This window comes from Monodon monoceros, unplaced genomic scaffold, assembly GCF_005190385.1.
Source record: "Monodon monoceros isolate NGI ecotype Baffin Bay Population unplaced genomic scaffold, NGI_Narwhal_1 Super_Scaffold_5, whole genome shotgun sequence".
In the NCBI taxonomy this organism is placed as follows: domain Eukaryota; kingdom Metazoa; phylum Chordata; class Mammalia; order Artiodactyla; family Monodontidae; genus Monodon; species Monodon monoceros.
Window position 1 is genome coordinate 58,429,045 of NW_021703782.1, and position 23,122 is coordinate 58,452,166.

Here is a 23,122-nt window from a genome sequence, read left to right on the forward strand (position 1 = left end):
TGTGTGTGTGTGTGTGTGTGTGTGTGTGTGTGTGTGTGTGTGTGTGTTTGTGTTTGTGTGTACAAAGAAAGAGACTGATTCTCTAAGTACCTTCCCTATAGTTAGAGAAAGGAAACCAGATTGTCCAACAAATTCTACCTCACGCCCCTCTTCTGCCAGCTTCTTCACTTAACTCTTATGTACCCAGTCATGAGCTACTGGGACAGCATCACAAAACTAAAACAGTGTTCCTTTCTCTCTCAGGCAGGGGGAGAATGAGAGTGGGTGGCAGTAAATAAAAGGCAACCGCACTGTCCAGTCACAGCTGCTGGCAGGAACACCACCAGCTCCCTCCCAATCCCTGGCCAATCAGTCAGAGAGATGCACTCTGCTGCGGTGGGTGGGCTGCGGGGTTGGGGTGGGGGTTGGAAGGGGGCATCGGGGAGCCCAGTTAAAACCACAAACACACACCAGAAAGCGGGGCTAGTTCTCCCAGCTCGAGCCCTCCTATGGGGAATACAACCTCCAAGCTCAGCCCAACCATTAACCAGCCTTGCAAGTAACAAACCACGAAACCAGCTAAAGCTTTTCCCAAAGGCAGCTTTTTTTTCCCAGGCTCCAAAGTTGGCCAAGAAGGTGATCTCAATTCAAACTCACATTCCTTTGAGGTGTTCAAGAAATAGGCAGCTTTGCAGACCAGTGGCTGGAACGTTTGGTTTGTAGACAGGGATCTGGGCAAGGGCGCTGTGTCAACTCTCCTGGGGAGTTCAGAGGAAGGCTCTAGAGTCGGGGCTGTATCGGGCAGCGTTCAGGTGTCCTACCCCCAGCCTCAAGGAAGGTGAGGGGCTTGGGACCTCACTGGCATCCTTCCGGCTCAGAGTCTACACAGGGAAGGCTCGAAGAACACGAGAGAGAAGCCGGGGAGGAACAATGTTGCACCCCAGGTGCCCGGGGCACAACAGCTCTTTCGGCTTTTATGTAAGACACTGTACAACCCCGTTTCCCGCCGTCTTCATCAAAGGCTTCAAAACTCTCACAAGGCTTCTGCACCCAGTATAGCGAGTACAGGTGGGATCCCACTGTAACTGCCTCTGTGAAACCCACGTTGTTACCACAGGACTGTGGTAAACAAACAGAACACATGCTGGAAATCACATTTCCAAACTAGAGAGAATGGATTCCAAGCAGAGTTCACTGCCACGACATAGCACTGAGGAAACAAATCTCAAAAGAGAAAAAACAAACTGAAATAGTCCTGAGAGTGTGTAGGAACTCCGTTTACAAGGCTATTAACCCATCAACTGCAGCATTTTTGGCAACAGTGAAAAACAGAAGACCCCCCAATGGCTATCAACAGGGTTTAATTTGGAATTCTTTACATAGTGAAATACAATGTTAATTAGAATGAGGTTGAGCTATAAGTAACTGACATGGGTCAAGCAGAACAGGCATATTAAAAAAAAAAAAAAAAACCCACCTACTCACATCACATTTCCATCTCTCTATAACCTGTTTCTACCTCCTCTGAATCGGAGAACTTGAGAGTTGAACATCACCTTGGGTCATCAATGGAAGTATCCATCAACCTGGGGGCTCCCCAGGACAGGAGCCATTTCTCCCCCATTCTCTCCTCATATACACAGGTCTTGACCATAATCCATGGAAGAAGCTTTGTTATAAATTCCTCTGTTCTTGAAGATGCCTACAAAGAACTTCAGGTAGCACCCCAAGTTTGATCTTTTATCTCATCAATGGCTCTCTCTGCCCTGTGGCTATGCCATGCCCCCATACCGTGCCCTCACCACTCACTGTTCAATCTACTCAAGGCCTCTGAAAAGTTAGTCCACTCCATACTTCTTTTCCTCCAAGAAGGACCACCCCAAAACCTCCTGAGAAATACAAAACTTGACTTTAAGCCCCTATCACCCCAAGAAGCATACAACCTGGTCCACCCCACTATGTCAAATTCCCACCAGGAAAGCCACACCCAACCCCATCCAGCCCCCACCCCACCCCACCTCTAACACTTGCCCTCACCCAGATCTTGTTGGTACCTAGAATTCTACCACTCTTAATATCTGAAACCCCAAAACACAGTTCCCTAAACATAATTTCTTGTTCTTCTACACAGCACACATATCTACTTCCATTAAACCTGCTAAGGATTCCAAACCCATGACCAGGTGCTTTCTCCAGGCTGGCGAGCCCCTGCTGCATTACTCAGTAAAGAACGCACTGGCTGTCACTCCAATGCCACGCTCACCAATACGCCCTCTAACCCGTCCTTCTGCATAACCCACTCACCCTGTCAATCCACACCCAGCCCTGGATGAAAATGGCCCTCTTGCCTCCTCTACTTCTCCTTCTAGGCTGCCAACTGCTGCTGGACCCACGGCCATGCAGCTGGCACCATGATAACATTTCGCTTCAGCTGAGCCCTTATTGAAGTCCCACAGCCTTTTTCTTATCTTTAGTTACTATGGGCACCCCACCCCCAATAGTGGCCCCTATGCCACTGTGACAGCACATCTTTACCACCCCTGTTACATTCCCTTATCATACCCGTGCTGATCCCCTTATCCTAGAACCCACCCTAACTCAGTAAAATTGAAAACTCCTCCCACTGGCTTCCAATCATCGTCAGACTGCTCCATCCTTACCATATACCTGCCATTTTCAAACAATAATAAAAATAACAGCAGCCACAACTTACGAAACACTTACTTATATATCACCCCAGTGTCTTGTATCATACATCTATTACCTCATTTAACCTTCTTTACAGCCCCATACAGTAGTCGTAAGCGGGCCCAATGATAAATGTGTCAAGCAAGGCTTGGGGCCAAACATCTCCACCAGTGAGTGGCAAAGCCAGTTAGAATCCACATTTGTGTGACTCTAGTACCTGTGCTTTAATCACCTTGTTACCTTGCTTTATCAGTCTCCCTCTCCCATATATAAATCTACTTTACCCAAGCTACAAAAATACTCAAATCATCACCAACCTTTTTGTTAAAAAGGAAGGGAATCTTCTCAAGTCTCTTCCTCAAGTCACCACCTTATCTTTCCTTCTATTCTCTTTCTTGTCAAAGTTCTTGAAAGAGTGGCCTCTGCTCTTCATCATTTCCCTCCATCACCCTGCAACCGAGAACTGGTTATCTGGCCTCTGCCTCTACCACCCTCTGGAAAGAGCTCCCAGGGGTATCAGTGGCAGCCTGCTGTGAGTCCCTCAGCTTGCCCCCCAATCCTAATGCTGACTCCTCTGAGCCCTTCTAAGGCGCTGACCTGGGTGGGCTTCCAAGAAGCTACATTTTCTTTTTTACCTCTTTTTAGGAAAAAAACGATTTGCAATTTATTCGTAAACAAAAAGTTAACATCCCTGCTAAACACAGACTTTCCCTCACCAACTTCCCTTCATCAGTTTGTACAGGAAAAGCAGAATAAATGCTTGTCTCTACCAATTTTCAAAAGAAAGAGTTGATTTCCAAGTGTGATGAATAAAGGTTTATTTTTTTTAAGTATCATAATTTATTTGTGGATGTAAACTTATTTAATGTGTTTCGATCGACTGTAATTGTTCCTATTGGTGGTTGGATTGTCCCACCTTTGGCTAGTAGGAGCCTCTTCAAGTTGGCTTCTGTGTCTAGTTGACATGACTCTAGTAGCCTTTGACAGCTTCCTTGATTTCTGGGAATTTTGCTAGATATTGTCAAATTCTTAACCATAGGGGTTATACTGTCTCACCTTCCCACCAGCCTTTCAACAGAATATGATGTCAAACTTTAGTTTTTTACCAGTCTGATTAGTGAGAGATGGTACCTCAGTGTAGTTTAAAAATTTTTTTTTATTTTTATGTATTTTTTTTAAAATGAAATATAGTTATTTGATTTCCTTATTCTCCTCTCAACTCTCTGATTTTCCCTAGTCTTCCTTCCTGGGGGCACTTACTTTGCTTTTGCTTTCAAGTCTTAGTGACTTCTCATGGTTCCACCCTCCTCCCTGCCTTCTACATGGTACCTGACTCCAAATCTTTCATTTCTAGCTCTCCTGGCCCCTCAGTTACAGTTCTACATTCCTAACTTCTAGTAAGTCCTTTCTAGACTTACCTACCTGGGACCACCAAACCCAACATGAATAAAACTAAACTTATCTTCACCACCACCCACACGGCCACACCCCACTCCAAACATTTGTAGCTTCTATCTGAACAAAATATTTCTATTCAGGTGCATAAGTGAGAAACATCAAAGTCACACTCAAGGATTCCCTGTTCCTCTAGCACAGACCCAGGTGATCGCTGCATCCTATCCATCCTGCCTCTAGGACCTCCATAAACTAGCAGCCCTCACCTGTCCCCCAGCCCCTACCCTCACCGGCTCTCTTTAGGGCATGATAATTCCCCACTATCTTTGCCTCTAAGTGATTGCCATCAGGTGATTAGATGGTTTTTTGTTTGTTTTTTTTACTTGCACCTACCAAAATTTCTACAACGAGCCAAAAATAGCCAAAAGTTCTTTCGGTACCACCAGTTATCTGCTTGATGTGAAAATTCTCTCTCCAAAAGAAGATTACTGACTCTGAATGAAGGTCGACTCCTCGGCACAGCCTCCCACCTTTACAGGCTCCTGCCCCAACTTTTTGTCCCATCTTCTACTACCAAACACCCCTGACTGACCTGCATTCAGGCCACACCACGTTGCCTGCCACTCCCCAGAACCACTGTGCACTGCTCCCTCCACACAGGCCCACATTTCTGCCTGAAGAACTCTGCCTTCTTTGCCCCATTTTACAAGCCTTTATTCTTCAAGGCTCAGTCCAAATGCCCTGTCCTCTCTATAGGAAAAAGCAGAGGTTAAAAGCCTGGGCTTTTAACAGACACAGGGTTCAAATCCCAGCTCTACCATTACTAGCAGTATGACGTGGGAGCAAATTCCTTTTGAAGCCTCAGTTTCCCCATCTACAAAACAGGATGTAAGAGAATTCAAACTCACTTTGAGGCTTAAGAATAAAGTATATAAAATATAAATGTATTAAACTCCACAATCAAAAGACATAGAGTGGCTGAATGGATAAAACAAGATCCAACTACATGCTGTCCACAAGAGACTCACTTTTGATATAAGGACATAAATAGGCTGAAAGTGAAGGCACAGAAAAAGATATTCCATGCAAATGGTAACCAAAGAAGAGCAGGGGTGACTATACTTATATCAAACAAAATAGACTTTAAGCCAAAAAAGACTTCAAAGTCACTAGAGACAAAGGTTATTATATAACAGTAAAAGGCTCAATTGAACCAGAAGATATAACAGTTATATAAATACATGCACTCAACATCAGACCACCTAAATATATAAAGCAAACATCCACAAATCTGAATGGAGAAATAGACAGCAATGCAATAATAAGAGACTTCAGTACCCCACTTTCAATAATGGATAGAACAATCAGAAAGAAAATCAGTAAGGAAACAGCAGACTTGAACACTATAAACCAAAGAGAACCAACAGACATATACAGAACATCCAGCCACCAGTAGCAGAATACACATTCTTCTCAAGCACACGTGGAACATTCTCCAGGATCACATGGTAGGTCACAGAACAAAGTCTCAACAAACTTAAGAAGGATGAAATCACCCCAAGTATCTTTTCCAACCACAATGGAATGAAACTAGATATCAATAACAGCAAGAAAATGGGAAAATTCAAATACATGAAAATTAGAAACATGCTTCTGAACAAATATTGGGTCAAAGAAATCAAAAAGGGAAATTAGAGCATATCTTGAGACAAATGAAAACAGAACAAACCAAAATTTATGAAATGCAACAAAAGGAATACTAAGAAGGAATTTTACAGTGATAAGAGCTTACATTCTTTCTACAAAAGAAGAAAGATCTCAAATAAACAGCCTAACTTTACACTAGAAAAAGAAGAAACCACATTCAAAGTTAGCAGAAGATCAGAGTAGATATAAATAAAATAGAAAAACGATAGGAAAAAAATCAACAAAACAGCTGATTTTTTGAAAAGATAAACAAAATTGACAAACCTTTAGCTAGACTAAGAGAAGACTCAAATAAGTAAAATCAGAAATGAAAGGAAACATTACAACTGATGCCACAGAAATTGAAAAAGATCACAAGGGACTATTATGAATGATTATATGCCAACAAATTGGACAACCTACAAGAAATGAATAAACCTAATACCTATCAAGTCTGAATCAAGAACACAGAGCTTGAACCAATTACATGTAAGGAGGCTAAATCAGTAACCAAAACTTCCCAACAAAGAAAAGCCCAGTACCAGATGGCTTCAGCAGATGAATCCACTGGTGAATTCTGCCAAACATTTAAAGAAGAATTAACATCAATCCTTCAACTTCTAAAAAATCAAACAGGAAAAACTTCCAAACTCATTTTGCAAGCCCAGCATCACCAAAGCCAGACAAAGACAATACAAGAAAAGAAAACTATAGGCCAACATCTCTGATGAACATGCATGCAAAAAACCTCAACAAGTATTAGCAAACTGAATTCAACAGCACATTAAAAGGATCATACGCCATGATGGACTGGCACTTATCCCTGGGATGCAAGAATGGTTCAACAAATGCAAACCAATCAATGTGATACACCACATTAACAGAATGAAGGATAAGAATTACATCATTGTCTCAATAGTTGCAGAAAAAGCATTTGACAAAATTTAACATTCTTTCATGATAAAAACTCTCAACAGGGGCTTCCCTGGTGGCGCAGTGGTTGAGGGTCCGCCTGCCGATGCAGGGGACGCGGGTTCGTGTCCCGGTCCAGGAGGATCCCACATGCTGCAGAGCAGCTGGGCCCGTGAGCCATGGCTGCTGGGCCTGCACGTCTGGAGCCTGTGCTCCGCAACGGGAGAGGCCACAGCAGTGAGAGGCCTGCATACTGAAAAAAAAAAAAAAAAAAAAAAAAAACTCTCAACAAATTAAGCATGGAAGAAACTTACCTCAACACAATAAAGACCGTATATGAAAAGCCCAAAGCTAACATCATCTTTAATGGTGAAAAACTGAAAGTTTTTCCTATAAGATTTAGAACAAAGCAAGGATTCCCACTCTTGCCACTCCTATTCAACATAGTACTAGAAGTCCTAGCCAGAGTAATTCGGCAAGAAAAAGAAAGAAAAGGCATCCGAATTGGAAAGGAAAAAGTAAAATTATCTGTTTGCAGATGACATGATCTTATATGTAGAAACCCTAAAGAATGGATCAAAAAAAAAAAAAAGAAAAATTATTAAAACTAATAAATGAATTCAATAAAGTTGCAGGATACAAAATCAACATACAAAAATCATTTGCATTTCTACATACTAACAACAAACTACCTGCAAAGAAAATCAAGGAAACAATCCTATTTACAATAGCATTAAAAAAAACCTAAACACTTAGGAATAAACTTCACCAAGGAAGCTAAAGACTTATACACTGAAAACTATAAAACACTGATGAAAGACATTTTAAAAGACTCTTTAAATGGAAAGACAGTCCATGTTCATGGGTTGGAAGAATTATTGTTAAAATGTCCATATTTTCCAAAGCAGTCTGCAGATTCAATGCAATCCCTATCAAAATCCCAATGTTCTTTTTAATAAAAATAGAAAAAAAAATCCTAAAATTTACAAGGAACCAAAAAGGACTCCAAATAGCCAAAGCAATTTTGAGCAAGAAGAATAAAGCTGGAGGCATCACAGGTCCTGATTTCAAAATATGTTACAAAGCTACAAAAATCAAAACAGCATGTCATTGGCATAAAAACAGACATATAGACCAATAGAACAGAACAGAGGGCCCAGAAATAAACCTATGCATATCTGGCCACCTGATCTTCAACTAGGATGCCAAGAATACACAATGGGGAAAGGATATTCTCTTCAATAAACAGTGTAGGGAAAACTGGATACCTACATGCAAAAGAATGAAACTGGACTCATCTTACACCACATACAAAGATGGACTCAAAATGGACTAAAGACAAACATAAGACTTGAAACTGTAAAACTAGAAGAAAACATAGTGGGGAAGATTTTTAGCTTTGGCAATGATTTCTTGAATACCAAAACACAGGCAAAAGAAACAACAAAGTGAAAAGGCAACCTATGTAATGAGAGAAAATGTCTGAAATTCATATATATGATTAATACCCAAATATAAGACACTCATACAACTTAGTAGCAAAATAAACAGACAACCCAATTTAAAAATGGGCAAAAGACCTGAACAGACATTTCTCCCAAAAAGACATACAAATGGCCAACAGGAACATGGAAAGGTACTCAACAATCACTAATCACCAGGGAACTACAAATCAAAACCATACTGAGATATCACCTCACCCCATTAGGATGGCAATTATCAAAAAATAAATAAATAAATAACAGGTGTTGGTGAGAAAAGGGAATCCTTGTATACTGTTAGTGGGAATATAGGTTAGTGTAGCCACTATGGAAAACAGTATGGCGATTCCTTGAGAAATTAAAAATAGAACTAACCATTTGATCCAGCAATCCCACTTCTGGATGTATATCAAAAGGAATTGAAATCAGGATCTCAAAGAAATATACACACATTTCAATACTCTTTTCAGCATTATTCACAATAGCCAAGGCATGAAAGCAACCTACATGTCCATTGACAAACAAATGGATAAAGAAAATGTGATATTTGCATGCAATGGAATATTATTCCGTCTTAAAAAAGGAAATGCTGTCCTTTGTGACAACATGGGTGAACCTGGAGGACATTATGCTAAATGAAATAAACCAGACAAAGAAGAACAAACACTACATGATCCCATTTATATGAGGAACCTAAATAAGTCCTAGAGACCTACTGTACACTGTAATGCCTGTATTCTATACTTAAAAATTTGCTAGAAGGGTAGATCTTATGTTAAGTGTTCTTATCACAAAACAATTAAAATTTTAAAAATGTAAAATAATAAAGACGGTGAAAAGAAACTTTTGGAGGTGACAGATATGTTTATGGCACTGATCACGTTGATGGTTTCACAGGTATATACGTATCTCCAAATTCATCGTGTTGTACACATTAAATAAATACAGCTTTTTGTATGTCAATCACACCTCAATAAAGTGGTTTTTAAAAAATAAAGTGTATAAATTATCATAGTGCACAAAGAGTAAGCACTTAATAAATGGCAGATGTTATTCATTATTATTCATTCCTCCCACATCTTCCAGACAAATTTGCTACTCTTTACTCTTAGCTCCCCCAACCCACTGCACATCATCTATATCACTTTACACATTATAGCAGAATTCTGTGTTTGTATATTTGTTTCCTTCACCAGACGATGAGCTCTTCTGAGGGAGGAACTGCGATGCATTGGTGGCCCCCAAATCGAAGCCCTCAGGATAATGTCACCTACACTGGAGCTGTTTGCTTAAGTGTTAACTGAAAAAATAAATGAATCAATCAGTCAATCTAGTTATGGTGAGGCAGGTAATAAAATATCCTATCTCAGCCAATAATTATAAATTAATTATTAAGACTTTTCCAAGATTGTTGTCTAAAATGTAAATAACCCTGGGAAGAAGTAAATCGTTATGCGTTATTCTTATCTTAGGGAGGCAAGAAAAAAATAAGAAATCTGAAGCAAATGCAAAGGATACGCCATTCCTCTGATACGTTTGATCTTTCCTGGATCTGTGAGCTGAATGGGCTTCAGGACCTTCCTTACAGGACATGAGAAAAACACTTCGCCTCCTCCTCCAGGGAGCATTCCCCGTCGCACAATCTGCACCAAGTGAGAAAGAAGAGGTGAGGGTTCAGTAGAGTGGATGACACCCAACCTGGCTGGTTTACACCAAGAATGAAAACCACCATTAGAAAGCAGCAAGCTCTTTCATACACAACTTGTCAATCCCTTCAAGATGAACAGCACCTGATGTTAGCTCCACAGGGGCATGTGTTAAGCAAGGAGACTGTGTGGTATGTCGGAAAGAGCAGTGGACACAGAGCCTGCATGGTCCAGTCAAAGCCAGACAGGTCACTTCACCACCAGAACCTGTTTGTTCAACCTTAAAATGAGGGACTGGCCTAGTTCATCAGCTTGTCCCACTTCTTAACCATCAGGAACCCTTTTCTCCTTCTCTGGAATTAACTGATCTATCAAAACTCTACATTATTAAGTAAAAATGAAGTCATTTTCCTTGTTTAAAAACATCATTTTAAAAAATAGAGATGCTAAACAGCTTAAGATATCCAGTGTTATCACATTGGATTGATGTAATTCCCTTAAATAGCAAACAAACAGATGCTTAAATTACTTCGACTAAGTTTTGAAAGTAACGTACTAAAAATTCTCAGGGACATTCACGTTGGGAGGCTCCGGACACAAATTAAGATAAATGATCTAGATCAGAGAGGCAGCATGGTCAGAATCCTGGCTCTACTACTTATTAGCTGAGTTGTTATGAGCCAAGGAATTAATACATGTAGAATACTTACAACATCGCCTACCACGAAGTAAGTGCAGTATAAATGCTGGCTACTCCTGTCATTACTAAAGGGTCCCTTTCAGCTCAAAGTCTGCAATGTTTGGTTCATGAATCCTGTGGGTCTTCTAATAAATGGCGACTGCAAATGTGCCACACACACGTGAGGCATATAGCTCTTCCAATGAGTTGGTAAGAAAATCTTTCACACTGGTATATACCACTAACAATTGTACATTCTTACCTTTAACTCAAACGATTCACCATCAATCCCAAACTGTTTCAATAGAGGGAGCGCTGTTGCCTTAAGAACATCAACCTGTAGAATTATTTCAGAAAAAAGAAAAGCTTAGTTAAACCTTGAGAGATGGAAAGAAGAAAGAGCCCGCGAAGCAGGTGAAGGCTTAGCCTCCAGGTAGATGAAGCAGTCTAGTAAAGAGAAAAGAGGCTGGCTTACAACTGAGGGTGTGGGCCGGCTCTGCTCCCGAGTATAGACTGTGACTTTATAAGCCACTGGCTCTTGTGGGCCCCTTTTCCACATTTACAATATCATACACCTACCTTATGAGTCATCATGAGCATCACGTGCATCAGGCAAAAAGCACCAAGAAACTGCTGGGCTCATACAGAAAACAGAGATCTGTGCTCAGTCTTAGTAAGTATAAACACTATGCAAGAAAATCACCTGTTTTAGTATTCTTTTTCCAACATGACTGTTTAATGTTTAGAGCTGGTGGCACTCGAGACTAAAGCAAATCAAATGAACTATTCAACCTAAGAGTCCTACCTAAGAATCCTGCTGACACCCACCACAAAGGCATTTAAAGGTGGTGATTCTACAAAGCAGTGAGGGCCTCGGGGGAAGGACAGCCTCAAACTGCACGAAGCAACACAAACCCCAAAGTGCAATGACAGCATCCACAGTTGATGACAAGACAGTGCCAAGTGTAACTGTTATCTCCTCCTCAATCAAAACCCCTTCTTGTTCATTTGTGGATTGCTCATAGAGGATAAGATGACATTCAAATCAATGGCAACTTGCGAAAGAACAGCAATCCCTTGCTTGTTCCCAATGGAACAAGAGATGTTTCTCGGCCCTGCGGGGGCTGACTCTATAGCAGGAGGCGCTGAGGGCACAAGCGGCCCAAGCAGAGGCTGCAGGGAAAAGCCCTGATCCTGGCCCAGGCTCTGTCTCCAGTTAGCTGCGTGGCCTCAAACAAGAAAATCTCAACTGTCTAAATTTCCTTGTCTCTAAGGTAAGGAGCTCAGCCTGCCTGTCTCCGAGTTGCTACCAACTCTAACGTGCTAAGGGTCAATAGAACGATACTCCAGCAAGTCTTTACAGCAGAGAATGCGCCCCAGCTAAATATTCTCATATCAGAAAATTAACCAGAGGTAGCAATGACCTATGAAGCCTAGGAACATGTTCAGCATGGATGAGGTGGGGCAGAAGTAGTTACTGGGAAAATTCATTAAAGATGAGCTGAGCTCATTTCAATTAAATATTAAAGCTACACACACCCACAAACTTAAAATATGCATTTGGGATTGCCAGAACCAAGATGAATCAGTCTAGGCTAGTGTTAAGGGCAGTTGGGGAGAAGGCCAAGCCAGATTCTGGAAAACGTGAGGGCTGCAAGAATGCAGGACACTCTTGCCCACATGACTCCTGGAACTAGGCAGCCTCCAGCTCTCTTGGGGAAGAGAAGCGCAAGAGAACAGAATATCCCTTCAGGTCATCCTACTTACACCTGGAGCCATAAAGGATGAGGTCAAATTGACTCTGAGGGTCAGCCAGGAGCCCAAGTGTAACTCCAGATGTGGTCCTGTCTCCTAAGTCACTCTCCATCTGACATGGAAGGCAGGCAACTCGGTTTGGTGTGACAATGGCTGGAAAAGCAGTTGTGGGCTGAAGCCCCACTCTGCCTCTTACCAGCTCTGAGACCTGGACATTACCTCCCCAAGGCCTCGGCTTCCTGCTGTATAAAGAGGGGCTGGACTGGACAAGTTCCATAGCCTCCCCTGGCTCCACACACTGGTTCTAGCAGGGCGAGGGTGGTCTGTAGGTTTTGCTTAACGGAAACTGGGCTGTGACTCTGTGCTCAGAGAGGAAAGGCAGAAGTCTGACCCAAGTAGAAGCTCAGGGCAAAGGTGTCACCCTTACAGTCCAGTCAGTCAATCAACAGGTAGAAATATGATCAGGCCGCACCAAACAGAAAAAGGGGAGCAACCTGCTCTTCAGTTCCCTTGTCTGAAACAGTGATAAGAACACCCACCTCCTCTCACAAATCAAATAAATATGGATACAGACGTAAGTATACCTAGAACAGTGCCCAGCACACAGTAGACTTCTTTACCCTTTCAGGACAGTACTAAAAAAGAATGGACTCTTCACACACCAAATGGCCAGCTGTTGGCACCAGTAAATATCTACTGGGGGCTCTAATATCAAATCACTGAAATTCAAAGGAGACCTCCTAGAAGTTTTCTTCTCAAAATTTCTCCCCATTTCCTATCTTTTTGACTCCAAGGAAAAATGTCCCTACCCCTTTATATGGCACATCCCATCGCTGCCGCTTTCAACTCTCATCCTTGTTGGATGTCTGCAGAGCTACCCTTATTAAATCCCCCTACCCTTTTTTTTTTTTTTTTTTTTTGCGGTACGCGGGCCTCTCACTGTTGCGGCCTCTCCCATTGCAGAGCACAGGCTCCGGACGCGCAGGCTCAGCGGCCATGGCTCACAGGCCCAGCAGCTCCGCGGCACGTGGGATCTTCCCGGACCGGGGCACGAACCCGTGTCCCCTGCATCGGCAGGCGGACTCTCAACCACTGCGCCACCAGGGAAGCCCCCCCTACCCTTTTTATTTCAACTCTTTCCTTCTCCATTACACCTTCGCCTCAGCCTACAAACAAGTCCAAGTTTTGTTCGTTTAAAAATTCCCAACCTCAGCTCTTAAGGAATCATCCTATCTAACTTCTGGAAGAATCTCCTAACCTTCCATGGTTCTATTTCCTACTCATTCTGAACCTGTGCCTGCCCCTGCATTCCAATGGCACTGCTCTCTCAAAGGTCAATAAAACGTCTCACTGCTGAATCTCCCTGCCCAATTCCAACTCAAATCCTGCAAAGATTGACTCTTGGATCATCCCTGGCTTCTCAGAATTCAACTCCTGCTTGGCTTCTCCAAATACTTCTATCTCCACAGTCACTGTCTGCAGCTCCTCTTCCCCCAACTGACACCTTACACACTCATTCATCTTCTTTATTATTCTCAGTCCCTGGAACCATGGGGCCAAAATTCTACTGCCCACAGAGGCCAAAAAGGGAAGTTAAATGAATGATGAGGTCAGCTAAGACCTGTATGCAGCTGAAGATCTCATGCCTCATCCAAAGAGGGCAGGTGCTCCTCAGCTCCAACAGATGGCTGTCGTGGAGAAATAGCCATCCAGCGCTGCCACACCAACCTACTACCATGTAAACTCTGGGGTTTCAAACATGAACAACCAATTCAGATACACACACCACCACCACTACCAGCACACTGTACAGGCCAAAGGAAAAACACCTGTCAGATTAACTGAGCCAAAAAGCCGCCAGTGTTCAGTCTCGGCACTGGTCAATCTCGGTCTCCTAGGGAATGAAATGTCAGTAGGTAAGATCCTGATGACCTATCTCTGAGGCTCCAGACAATAATTTCCAACTTTCAACTGGACATCCCCTAGGGATGTCCCACCAATATCTCAGGAAACAGGACTAAAATCAAACACACCATCCATCACCCCACCACAATTTTCCTCTTTCTGATCACTATCCTTCAAGTCAACCAGGACAGAAATCATGGAGTTATTTATGATCCCTTCCTCCTATCCCATCTCCAATTAGTTATATAGTTATGAAGTCCCTCCCTCCACACTGCCCTTCATATCTGTCCCTACCCTTCCACTCCCCTCTGCATAATGTTCAAATCAGTTGACACCTCTGCAATTCATCCTTCTCTCAACCTCCATAGTTACCTTCCTAAAACCATGACTGACTCTGGGGCTTCCCTTCCTCCAGAAAGCCCTCCCTAGCCCTCAGCACTTTGCTTGTGCTTCTACCAGAGCCCAGAGGTATTCAGCCTTGTAGCCTCCCTAGCTGTGTTCACAGTTGTCCACCCCATGAGACCACGTTCCCTACGGGCAGAACTCATCGTATTCATCCTTGTGTGCAGACAGTAGATGTGGACATAAACTGATGGGGAAACCACACATTAAAGAGAAAGTTCAAAATGAAGAAGCCACAGGTTGAAGAAGTTACTCTTTATCCGGGATTGGATGTATTTATTTTATCCTGGGCTGGAGCCAGGTACTAACGAAGGTCATTTTAGTCATGCAGCTAGCAAAAGCAGAAAGTCCTGTGGCATGTGAAAACAAACAAACAAAAAAAGGTTTTTAATACTCTGCAAAAAAAAGAATTAAGTATCCTTTCTAGGGAATTCATCAATTAATCTTTGTCACTGTTAATATGTAAATTTTAATACTGCCAGTGATAAAAGCTTTTAAGATCACTGGCAATTACAGAAAGAGAACAAAACTGGGACACACAGTGCCAGCGTCTCCTGTCTGCTTCAGGGCCTTTTCCCAGCATTCAAGGCACCTTCCCCTTCCCATCCCAATTGGAAATGGTAGAGATCTCCTCTCATACTTTTAACTGAAGGACCCATTTCCTAGAATCTTCTGGAAAAAAGCAATCATTTGAAATTACTTTAAAATTCTAAACAGTTTATGCAACATTCCTATACAGCTAAGAATTTCAGATCTTGCACTGTACTCAGGATCCTGAGAAGAGTTTATGTACCTGAATTCAAGAATTGGGGAATAATTCTCTTAATGCCTAAGAACATATTAACTGTGTTTATACCCTAGTCAGTGCCCTGGTAAATACCAGCAGTCCCCACTTTGGGGCTAACTGCACCACCTAATTGGACTTCCCTGGTTAGGGAAGCCACACACTTTACGTTCTGCCTCAGAAGCCACCCCTTCAGTGGTCTTGGTCCAATGTCTGCAGAGGTGAAGATAAGCGTCCTCAGTGGGAACTTCACGTCATGGCCCTCAGCTTGAAGACAGCTTCTCTGAACAGCAGAGCAGCCGAAGGGAGGGATCGTTGCCCCACTACGAGAGGCCTAAGGCAGGCCTGCTCTAATCAGTTAATCTCCCTCACCTTCTGCTTCACCCTCCCACACACACATACAAAACAAACCCATCCCAGACTGGCATTAAGACAGCTGTGGTAGCCACAATGACTACTCTATCTGTATATTAAGCTATCCTCCCTACACAGGCAGGAAAATTAGCACGCTTAATAAGAAGTGTGCTGGTGCCCCAAAACTAGCAACGCTCATATATACCTTCCCTGCCCTTGTGCCCTTTTTCTATACCTGCAGACTCTTCTCAGAAGAAGGAAGTCCTAAAGTGTATGGCTGAAGCCTGAGTCCAGATCATGCTGCAGCAATCCCAAGGAGATGTTATTCTCGGCCTAAAATGTTGGTCTGCTGCCTTCCAACCTCAACCATCATACGACCTTTTGAAAATTCCAATCTCATGCACTTCAGCCAACAGAGTCATATTTCATGTCAACCACGATGAGACGGCAAGCATCTGTTCTGAAGGTTCTTAGACGTGACAACGAAAGGCACCTTGACGAACATTAACCATGGTGACTGAATGTGGTGATTATGAGTCTTGGCTCATCTCCCTCCTGGAGTGATCAACCTCTAAATTTCTAGGTAAATAACAAAACACTCTCTACAATACACCTGTGTGTTATCAGGAACTGGTTTCTCAAATGTTGGGTTGTGACAAGAGACAAATAAAACTCACATCTTGGTATGGCCTCATTACTCACCGAAGGGTCCACCTGGTCATTGGTCACTCCTCGCAGAACTATTCTCAGCGGGTGCTTCATAAATGGAGCCAGGCAGAGAAGACTTTCCAGATAATACCCAATGCCGCGAAGGATGCTGCAGTCATGTTCCACAGACCCACCATACAAGAGGCCAGGCTGATAATATAAGGTGGTTCCTTACACCGGAGAAAAGAAAGTCAGCAGGAAAAAAAAACTTAGTGTCACAAAGGCAACGAAGGCAGTAAGTCCCAAGGGGAAAGTCTGGCAAGGGCATCCAAGAGAGTTCAAAATGCCATTCCTAAGAGTCCACATACTTCACTCCAAAAGCTGACTCATTACTGTCAAGCCCCTGTAACAATAATAAACTGTGAGTGTAATTTAATAAACAGTAATAAATTAAACCTCTCCCTGAGCCATCTGAACTGTCAAAGCCATGGCAGGGCACAGAGGAGATATCCTAACAGGCACCCTAGTCTCCCAACAGCACACTCTCAGACTGTGCTGATGTGGGGTTTACCAGTGATGTTCTGAAATCATCATGCTGGCCATCAGCTGCTTCTAGGCCCGGGAAATGAAATTCCCCATGTACCACACTCCCCAAACAAGGTACCTAGAGAAGGCAAGTACTTTATGGCACTTACTTCCATTAATAGTAGCTATTTTAATTTAATAGTAACAAATGGAAATGGCTAAAATTATTGAACAGCTTTAGTGGAAACTCTTTGTTATCTTTATTTATTCTTTCAAATATTCACATCATCTAAAAAATTTCTTACTAGGTTTACATATTAGAGGAAGAACCAAATAAAATAGATGATTCAGGGAGTATGAATAAGTGAACACAGTATTTTTGATGCTAATAATCTTTGGCCAATGTCTTCTGGCACAATTTACCAATAAAGAAATTTAACATTAGAGGAAGAACTATGTTTAGTCACCAAAAGAAAAGCAGCTCTGGGCTTCCCTGGTGGCGCAGTGGTTAAGAATCCGCCTGCCAATGCAGGGGACACGGGTTCAAGCCCTGGTCCTGGTCCTGGTCCCACATGCCGCGAAGCAACTAAGCCCGTGTGCCACATCTACTGAGCCTGCACTCTAGAGCCCACGAGCCACAACTACTGAGCCCGTGTGCCACAACTACTGAAGCCCGTGCGTCTAGAGCCCATGCTCTGCAGCAAGAGAAGCCGCTGCAATGAGAAGCCCACACACCACAACGAAGAGCAGCCCCCGCTCACTGCAACTAGAGAAAGCCCGCACGCAGCAGCGAAGACTCAACACAGCCAAAAATAAATAAAATAAATAAATTAAAAATAAATAAAAAGAACTAAAATAACATTTAAAAAAATCCCTACATTCTTTAAAAAAAAGAAAAGAAAAGCAGCTCTTAGGAGTTTCATAAAATAAATATAGGTTTTACTATATTAAAAACCAAAATCCCAACCATCACAATCAGAATCATATTCTGATCAAAGTGGGAAAAACTCTACATCGGTTATTCTAAATACTATTAAAGTCACAAAACAATCTTTCTTTTAGGTCAAAAATCTCTCCTCCCTCCCCCCCAGAAAAGACTCTATAACCACTGAACTCTGCAAATCTGTTATGCCTGCAAATTAACCAAATGATAAACTGACCAGATCATCAGAATGAAGGCTTCCCGGGGTGGGGGGAGCGGGGACAGACACATGAGGTGGAAAGAAGCAGGATCATGTAAATGTCTTACTTCTCAACCTAAGTTGTAGATATGACCAGAAAAGAATAGAACTACCTGCTCTCTGAATCACCAATAAAAATAGCTGAAAAAAATCCCCAGCAATTTCAAAGTAAACAAGCCAAGGAAGACTAAGGGAATCATAGCTTGCAAAGGGCATCTGATGTTTTATGCCTGAAACCTGCTACAGTTCAACAAGTCCCATGGCCACTTATGAAGCCAAGCTTGTCTTCTTTCTTAAGAGAGCCAACACACAGAAAAGTTCAGTTTCCTTTGTTGAATATATGAGCAAAGGCACATAGTAAATGGAGCCAAAGGATGCTTGCCATGATCGTCTAACAATGTAGATAAAAGAGTTTCTAGGGGGCTTCCCTGGTGGCGCAGTGGTTAAGAATCTGCCTGCCAATGCAGGGGACACGGGATTGAACCCTGGTCCGGGAAGATCCCACATGCTGTGGAGCAACTAAGCCCATGAGCCACAACTACTGAGTCCGTGTGCCACAACTACTGAAGCCCACGCACCTAGAGCCCCTGCTCCGCAACAAGAGAAGCCACCACAATGAGAAGCTTGCACACCACAATGAAGAGTAGCCCCTGCTTGCCACAACTAAGGAAAGCCCGCGTGCAGCAACGAAGACCCAATGCAGCCATAAATTAATTAATTTTTTTATTTTATTTTTTAAAAAAAGTTTCCAACAGCAAAAAAACCAAAAACAAACAAACAAAAAAAAACACTCAGACAAAAAACTAGAAACAACCTAAATGTTTATCAGTAGGGAACAGTTAAATAAGTTATCATGCTTCCATACGGTAGAATACAATATAAGGCCCACTGAAATACTGAGATGGACCTGCATGTGCCTGGCAAGAAAATTCCCTGAGACATCTGTGCTAATGAAAAAAACTGGCTGCAGAACAACATGAAGAGCATGACCCTGTTGATGGTTTGACATACAAAAGTGCCCATGTAAGCAAATGCACATAAAGGAGACCAGGACACAGTCCCCACACTGTGACCACCGCTGCCCCTGGGAGAGAGAATGGAAGAGGAAACAGGGTGAAGGGATTTTTCACATTTTTTGCATATACTTGTATAAACTTACTTTAAAAGACAAAATAAAACAAAAAAATTCAGCACATACAACTACCTCAGACAGTTTGTTAGAAGATTTTATTGTGACAACATAAGTTAAATGGACATTGAAAAGTTGTATATAAATGTTAGGTATAAAGTGTTTTTATTGTTTAAAAAGAAGAGGTGCTCGTCTGTTGATCTGAAATTTTCACTCTTCTAACTTACTTAAATCAAGTGTATTCTCCTTAAATTGGCAGATTTCACATACCATCTCCAGACAATTGTATCACAGATAGGAAACTGGGTCTTTCCATCCAAATACAATATTTATACCATCAAAAAGAGTGAATAACAGAGGAATATTTAAGTATTACATGTAGGTGCTTTCAGGAATGGGAAGAAAAGGAGCTTACCTGTTTGGTTTATTTCAATTCGAGAACCATTAGTTATTTTGTCCAACAGCCTTATGAAGCTGGCTTCAAAATCTGTGGGGAGAAAAGAAAACAGATTGGCCTCATGCTAGGTCGCCATTTCCAGAGCACATCCTATTCAAGGACTGCAGTGTGGGGTAGGTTACTTCCTGCATCATACCTGGGTTCTTCTCAGGACCTGGGTGGCTCACTGGCTAAGGAATCTGAAGCAGTTGAAAAGCACTGACTAGCATATATATGTTTAGTAGAACTATTAGAAACAACTCAGTTTTCGTATTTCACCAAAAAATAGCAATTCTACCAGCAATCTAATGGGACATTAATTTTAGCAGAATAACACCCACCTGTCCTCCTGACCTCAGGAGTGTGTGCCAAATAAGGGAGAAAGAACAGAAAGTAGGAAAGAGTTTTAAACTCAAATTCTTACTTGCCGCAGAACACCTGACAAGGAAAATTAAATCGAGGACCACCCTTCAGTCTCAGAGGCAGTAAGAGGTTACCGTCTCTCCCATTCAACAAAGCATCCCTGGCTCCTTTCCTCTATCGTTTACTGATCTAAAAGCTATCTAATCAGTTCAGTTTTTAGTTTTATTACAAAGGTGACTGAATATACAGTATTACTGCCACCTTTTTAATGCATGAAAAAAGACTGGAAGAAAAAATACAAAATGTTAATAAATAGGTTTCTCTTCATAGTAGGATTTTATATGAATTTAGTCTTTTGTTTACATTTTAATGTGTAAATTTGCTTCAACTACTTTTATGAATAAATTGTTATCTAGAATATAAAAGCTGGTTATTCTTTACAAGGTGGGGGAGGGTAGATTTTAAATGTGAAATATGGGAAGAGGTAGAGTGAAGACTCAGGATTAAACATCCTCTGTCCTCCTCAGTAGATTTTACACACACACACACACACACACACACACACACACACACAGGCTTTAGCTTCAACCTCCCTCCCATGAACGGGGACAAGGAAGACCAAGTCTTCTGCACTGAAGGCATGGTGACGGCCTGACACTTTCAGGCAGTTCCTACTCCTACAATAGACTAGCAGAGTTTGAGAGCACAGACCTTAGAAGTCACCTAAACTGATCCCAAAGGGTGAAGCAGATCGACTAAGCAATTCCCATCTACCTGCTCTGTTACTTAACACTGTCCCATAACTCCTGTCATAGCAGATTCTGCAATCTGTACAAAGAGCACTGGGCCAGAAGTCAGAGAAACTCCCTTAAGTCCTGAAACAAGGCATAATGGCTAATAACAGCAGCTGTGTATTAATGCTTACCTATGTAATCCTTATAACCAGTAAGCAGGAAGTGTTTCCCATTTTACAGAAGGCTGAGGCCCAAGAATGCCCTCTAGCTTGCCCTGGTTAAACAACTGGCAAGTGGCAGAGCCAGGATTTGAACCCAAGCCTGCCCTTCTCCAAAGTCCATGCCCTGAACCACACCATAACTCAGTTTAATCCCTCAGAGTCAACCTCTTCCTCTAGAAAATTATGGTACCTTTCAACTGTAGGCAATGATTTAACTGAAGGACCCTGCAGATGATTTAATAAGTTCCCAGGCTACATTTATTTTTAATGAAATTAGAAAAGAATAAACAATATCAGAGTTACATAGTAAGGGTGCTGTTTATGAAATTTTAGTCTCAGTTTTACATATACTTGTATGTGTATTAGGTTGTGGTATAAGTAGCAACACAAAAGTTCAAAAGTAACTCAACTACAAAATCTAACTAGAAATGCTTTCTATGGTCTTTTTATATAGAATATTCTATGTTTTTAAAAAGTAGGCATGATCTATATAACACAATGCCACTTTCTACTTATGTTTACAGAAAATGCAAGGTATTCTGCACAAAAAAGGAAAACCCTTGATTTGCTCAAGCTTTCACAGTGCCTAAATGGGAGAGAGGAGCAAGCATTTATGAATAAAGCCAAAGATTATCAACTCCATAGCTTTTACAGATTAGGAAAGAAAAGAAAACAAAATTACTTTAGAAGTAGTTTTTTTCTGCTGTTTTTTTTTTCTTTTTGTAATCCACAGGGGCTCTTGAGCATGAACACAATTAAAAACGCCCAGCAGAGGAACATGAGTAGGAAGAGAATGGGCACCTAAAGAGACCTCCAGGCAGGACCATCCCCTGGTCACAGTAAACAGGTTCTTCAGAAGCAGTACTTCAAAGAACCAACACAGAGCTAGTTCCAGAATCCTGGTAACAGTGAAGATATAGCTGCATCACCTGGTATGAAAAAGATCTCAAGTTCACCTAATAATAGTCAGACTGAAGTGTCAAACTTCATTAAGACAAGATGTATAGGATTCCTTGCCCTTTCACTTCTTCAAGACTGCTCCTAAGAGTACAGAACGTCAGATATCTAACAACATTAGGGGGAAAAATCCCCAAAATAAGCAGAAGCACAATTTTACTGGATGGTTTAGGAATACATAATTAGGTTACACAGCTAGAAAGAGAATCAACATGAAGACCATAATGGTCAGGAGACTGGCTACCATTAGGGGCATGGAAGGGAGTGGTGAATGAAAGAGGCACACAGGTGTGCACAATGTTCTATTTCTTGAACTGGATGGGATCACACAGATGTTCATTTTATAATCCTATAAGACTACTTTTATGTCTTATGAATTTTTTATGTTATTGTATTTCATATTTTAAACAAATCTGTACTATCAGGACCATCAGTTTCGGGATTTTTTAAATACTAACTCCTATACCTACTGCCCTCCCCCCTTCCCTAGCCCCCAAAGAAGTGAACGCATCATTTCTTTAAAGGGGCTGGTAACTTCTAGAAAACTTAGTGGTGGTCATCAACCCGACCCATTCCTCACTAAGAAAGGCAAAACCATGTCTCCAAGAAGGGGAGCAAGAGAAGGAATACAATCTAAAGATCTATACTTTATAACAAGATCTATACTATAAAAACAAGGATTTTTTAAAAAAAAAATCTCAATAAGCAGTTTCACTTAAAAGTATTGTAACACAACTCAAATTCTAGAAATATTAGTCTGCTTAAATAAATTATGACACATCTACATACCAGAACACACTGCTGCTATAAAATGAATAAGTTTTTTTTTATATACTGATATGAAACATCTCCATAGTATACTGAGTGGAAAAAAAGTAAGATGCAGATGGCCTTTGAGAAAGGAAAAAGTGTGTACTTGCTTATTTATGGGAAAAACAGCCCTGAAAAGAAACACAACAAACCAACGACACTGTTTGCTTCACAGGGAAAGAAGATTGGGAAAGAGACAGACAGACAAACAGAGACAGATTTTGTAAACCATTTTGTTCCCTGTGAATTTCATGTCATGTGTACGCGTTTTAAAAAAATACATAAAAATTAAATTGAAAAATACAAATAAAGGTATTGTAACAATTTAAAGAGCCAATAAACAATGCTCTCATTAATAGCCTATGAAAGATATTTATAATACAATATAGCCATTATTTTTTTAAAACTGCTTAATTACATAGGGAAACGTTCACACTATATTAAGGAAAAAA

At 41.5% G+C, this 23,122-nt stretch overlaps 1 protein-coding gene across 1 annotated transcript in view; it reads right to left on the reverse strand.

The window, feature by feature from the left end:
* RCL1 (RNA terminal phosphate cyclase like 1) overlaps nt 1-23,122 on the reverse strand; it is a 62,127-nt gene that overhangs the window by 28,100 nt on the left and 10,905 nt on the right. The window contains exons 2-5 of the mRNA XM_029201385.1: nt 19,565-19,636; nt 16,369-16,544; nt 10,729-10,803; nt 9,660-9,784 (exon numbers count right to left, since the gene is read on the reverse strand). Coding sequence (XP_029057218.1) covers nt 9,660-9,784; nt 10,729-10,803; nt 16,369-16,544; nt 19,565-19,636 — 448 coding nt within the window. The remainder of the gene's footprint in view (nt 1-9,659; nt 9,785-10,728; nt 10,804-16,368; nt 16,545-19,564; nt 19,637-23,122) is intronic.